Raw genomic sequence first — 3,893 nt, 5'->3', positions numbered from 1 at the left:
CTGAACCTGCACTGAAAGAGGTACCCAGTCCCCTCTTAGATAGCTTGGGCTTTGGGGGAGAAAAGTAGAAAGCAGTTAATAAAAGTAATAAGAATCCATCGTGGTGAGTTTGTAGAAGTAGCATTATGGGATCAAACCAGAGACCTGCACCCCCTGCCCCGGGCAGGGACACCTTCCACTGGAGCAGGTTGCTCCAAGCCCCTGTGTCCAACCTGGCCTTGAACACTGCCAGGGATGGGGCAGCCACAGCTTCTCTGGGCACCCTGTGCCAGCGCCTCAGCACCCTCACAGGGAAGAGCTTCTGCCTCAGAGCTCATCTCAGTCTCCCCTCTGGCAGGTTCAAGCCATTGCCCTTGTCCTGTCCCTCCATCCCTTGTCCAAAGCCCCTCTCCAGGTCTCCTGGAGCCCCTTTAGGCCCTGGAGCTGCTCTAAGGTGTCCCCTTGAGGAGCCTTCTCTTCTCCAGCTGCCCCAGCCCAGCTCTCTCAGCCTGGCTCCAGAGCAGAGCTGCTCCAGCCCTCGCAGCAGCTCTGGGGCCTCCTCTGGCCTCGCTCCAGCAGCTCCACGTCCCTCTTGTGCTGTTCCCCAGAGCTGGATCAGGGCTGCAGGGGGGGGCTCCCCAGAGCACAGCAGAGGTTCATGGGGAGCTTCTCCTCACCCAGCACCCCAAGTCCTTCTCCTCAGGCTGCTCCATCCAGTCTCCCCCAGCCTGGAGATGCTCTGGAGGCAGTTTTCCCTGTGAGGGCAGGAGCACGGAGCAGTATCCATGGCACCAGCCCAGTTCTTTTAATAGGCAGAATTTGTGTCTATTCATCTGGTGTGTGTTTGAAAACCACTTTGGGTTCCTGAATTAAATCTGCTGCACAACACAAATGCTGGTAATGAAAACTCTTCCTCTTGAGATTCAAGGCCTGAGAAGTCAAGTGATATTCCCCCCCTTCAGGCACTTCCAGTGTGTAGTTTTTGATCAGGCACCCCGGGGATGTGGCTGGAGCTGTTTGTGTCGCCGGGTGAGTGTTAAACTTTGCTGTATTCACGTCCTTCCACTTCCCAGGAGGAAGAGCTCTTCCCGTTTAACCTGGATGAGTTTGTTACCGTGGATGAGGTCGTAGAGGAGGTTGAGTCTCCTGTTAAAACACGGCGAAAACCACCGAGGGGGAAGAGAAAAGCAGGTGCTAAAGCCAACTCCTCATCCGCGCCGAGCGCCAAGAGGAGGAAAGGGAAGAGGTCCATGGCTCACCTCGCCGAGAGCGAGCTCTCCTTTGTCACTCTGGATGAGATTGGGGAGGAAGAGGAGGTGACAGCCCCGCTCATGGCAGTTGCTGCCTTAGAAGCACTCAGTGACCCTCAGGGCCTGGTTGTAGTGGATGAAGTGATGGAGGAGGAGGAACTTCTCTCGGAAGCAGTGAAGGATCCGCAGTCGCTTGTTACCTTGGATGAGATCTCTGAGCAGGAGGATCTTGGTTCCCATAAAGACACGCCAAGGCTGGATTTTGAGGAGCAGGATTTGAAAGCTGAACCCTTGGTGACTGTGGATGAGATTGGTGAAGTGGAAGAGCTGCCTCTGAACGAGCCTACGGGCTTGAGCATTGAGGATGTGCCCAGGGAGGACGAGGAGGTGGCTGCTGAGGACACCAGGGAGGGCGCCTCCCCTCCGGTGCCTGACGATCCCAGTGCGCTGGTGACGGTGGATGAGATACAGGAGGACAACGAGGACAACCCTCTGGTGACTCTGGATGAAGTGAACGAAGATGAAGATGATTTTCTGGCTGACTTCAATCGTCTGAAAGAGGAACTAAACTTTGTCACAGTGGATGAGGTTGGAGAGGAGGATGAGGAGGAAGAAAACGCTTTCCCAGGGAAAACTCTGGCTGAAGACAATGAAGATATAGTTGCCGTTACAGGACCAGAGGAGGAGGATATTGTTGCTGCTGCAGGACCAGAAGAGATGGAAATTCAGGGGGATGTGATTGCAGAAAAAGAAATTCCTGCAGTCTCAAAGTCAAAAGGTGAGACACCTCCTGCGCTTCCAGAGGGGAAAGAGGCAGGAAGATGCTTGTCATCATTACTAATGCACTTTACAAAGCATCTTCCTTCGGTGTAAAACTAAGCTGTGTGTTGATTTGAAGTCTTCATGGGGGGGTTATGGTGACTAAAATTGGGGAAGGTCATTTCTTTCTTGCCTTTAGGCTCGGTAAACTACCTAATGCTGTGCAGATTACTGATGTTCTTTAATTCCAGGGCCTAAATTCATTAAAACAGGTGAGTGAGATGAATTAGACACAGAGGTAGAGGGATGTATCCAAGCTGGATCCAGAGGGGAAAACATAGAACATCTTTGGCCTGGAGTTAGCAAAAGGTTAAGGAAGCCTCATGCAGGGAGAGCTCTAGGTAAGGCTTGGCCGAGGCGTGGGTGCAGGACATGCACGGTGCAGCCCTCTGCTGTGACGTGTCCTTTCTGTCCCTGCTGCTGGAACCCAGCACCCGCTGTGCCCCTGCTCTGGAAGAGCTCTTCTCCCATCCACCACCACCCAGCAGGGGCAAGCTGAGCAGTGCAGGTGCAGAGGAGCTGCAGAAACAGCCGGTGGCTTCTTAAACCAGAGCATTTTAAACATCATAGAATCATCTAATCACAGATGGGTTGGGGTGAAGGGAGCTTAAAGCTCCTCCAGCTCCAACCCCTGCCCCGGGCAGGGACACCTTCCACTAGAGCAGGGTGCTCCAAGCCCCTGTGTCCAACCTGGCCTTGAACACTGCCAGGGATGGGGCAGCCACAGCTTCTCTGGGCACCCTGTGCCAGCGCCTCAGCACCCTCCCAGGGAAGAGCTGCTGCCTAAGCTCTGTCTTACACTGCTGCAGCCCCAGGGCTGTGTGTGGCAGTCCCACCTGCAGGGTTGATGCTGGGAATGCTGGAAAGCTGCTCTCTGGAAAGACCAAGCTGAGTAGTGTAGACAACAGCAAAGCCCACGTGGATGGTGTTTGTGTCAAGCAGCACCGAGCTGTTTCAGCTGAATATAAAATACCTCTAACTGAGGCAATACCTGTGTTTTTCTGCCCTCAGTAGGTCACCCGGGATCAGGAGGGAAAGAACCTGAGCCTAAGAGGAAGAAACTGCCTTCATCAGGTGTATCAGGGGCTCAGAGTACTCCTAAAGGTAACCCCAAAACCACCCACCACATGCTCTGTGCTGCTCTCTCTGAGAGGCAGCTTCTTGTCCATTTGGAAACACCTTTTTGCCCCATTACCACATTGAACTTGAAAGTCATGGCCCATAATGTGTGTTTTCATCTCGGCTTCTACAAATGATGTTTCATGGAATCACAGCCTGGCTTGGATTGGAAGGGACCTGGAAGCTCTTCCAGTTCCAACCCAAGTTTAACAAGTCTCTGCTGTTGGCTTAATAGTGTCAGCAAAGTTAAAAGGTCTTTTATCCCCAACATTTCCAAATGGAGGTTAATTCACTTATAGTTAATACACATTGATAATTTCTCTCTATAAATATATACAGCTTAGGTATTTATGCATATAAATATATGTTATAATATTCCACAGTGCTGAATAGTTCCTACTTACTCTTCTAACTGTCAATGTTTTATTACCAACTTCAACGTATAGAAGTGAGGGAGCTGCTGACGTTGTTTTAGAAAGGTCTGTATGTGTGTATGTGTATTTCTGCCCCCCAAATCCTTCTCTGAAATACCTTCCCATAAAGCTACTGATAACACTTGATCTGAGGTTTGTAGGAAAACATGGATTCTTGCTCAATGCCTTGTGTAATAGTTGCATTCCAGAAAGCTTGTGTAACACCCTGTGGGATGGGGTTTAAACACAGCAAATGAGCTGTGTTTCATAGAACCATGGAATCCCTCAGCACCCTCACAGGGAAGAGCTTCTG

At 51.3% G+C, this 3,893-nt stretch overlaps 1 protein-coding gene across 1 annotated transcript in view; it reads left to right on the top strand.

Annotated features, from left to right (window-relative positions):
* Positions 1–2,007, top strand: part of ZNF638 (zinc finger protein 638) — a gene marked incomplete at its 3' end in the record, with an annotated part of 20,423 nt that extends 18,416 nt beyond the window's left edge. The window contains exon 17 of the mRNA XM_010023111.1: positions 1,053–2,007. Coding sequence (XP_010021413.1) covers positions 1,053–2,007 — 955 coding nt within the window. The remainder of the gene's footprint in view (positions 1–1,052) is intronic.
* Positions 2,008–3,893: the final 1,886 nt, after the last annotated feature.

Source organism: Nestor notabilis, unplaced genomic scaffold, assembly GCF_000696875.1.
Source record: "Nestor notabilis isolate BGI_N333 unplaced genomic scaffold, ASM69687v1 scaffold1961, whole genome shotgun sequence".
NCBI classification, from domain to species: Eukaryota; Metazoa; Chordata; class Aves; order Psittaciformes; family Psittacidae; genus Nestor; species Nestor notabilis.
The sequence above is the reverse complement of the archived record's forward strand: the minus strand, read 5'-3'. Positions and strand labels throughout refer to the sequence as shown.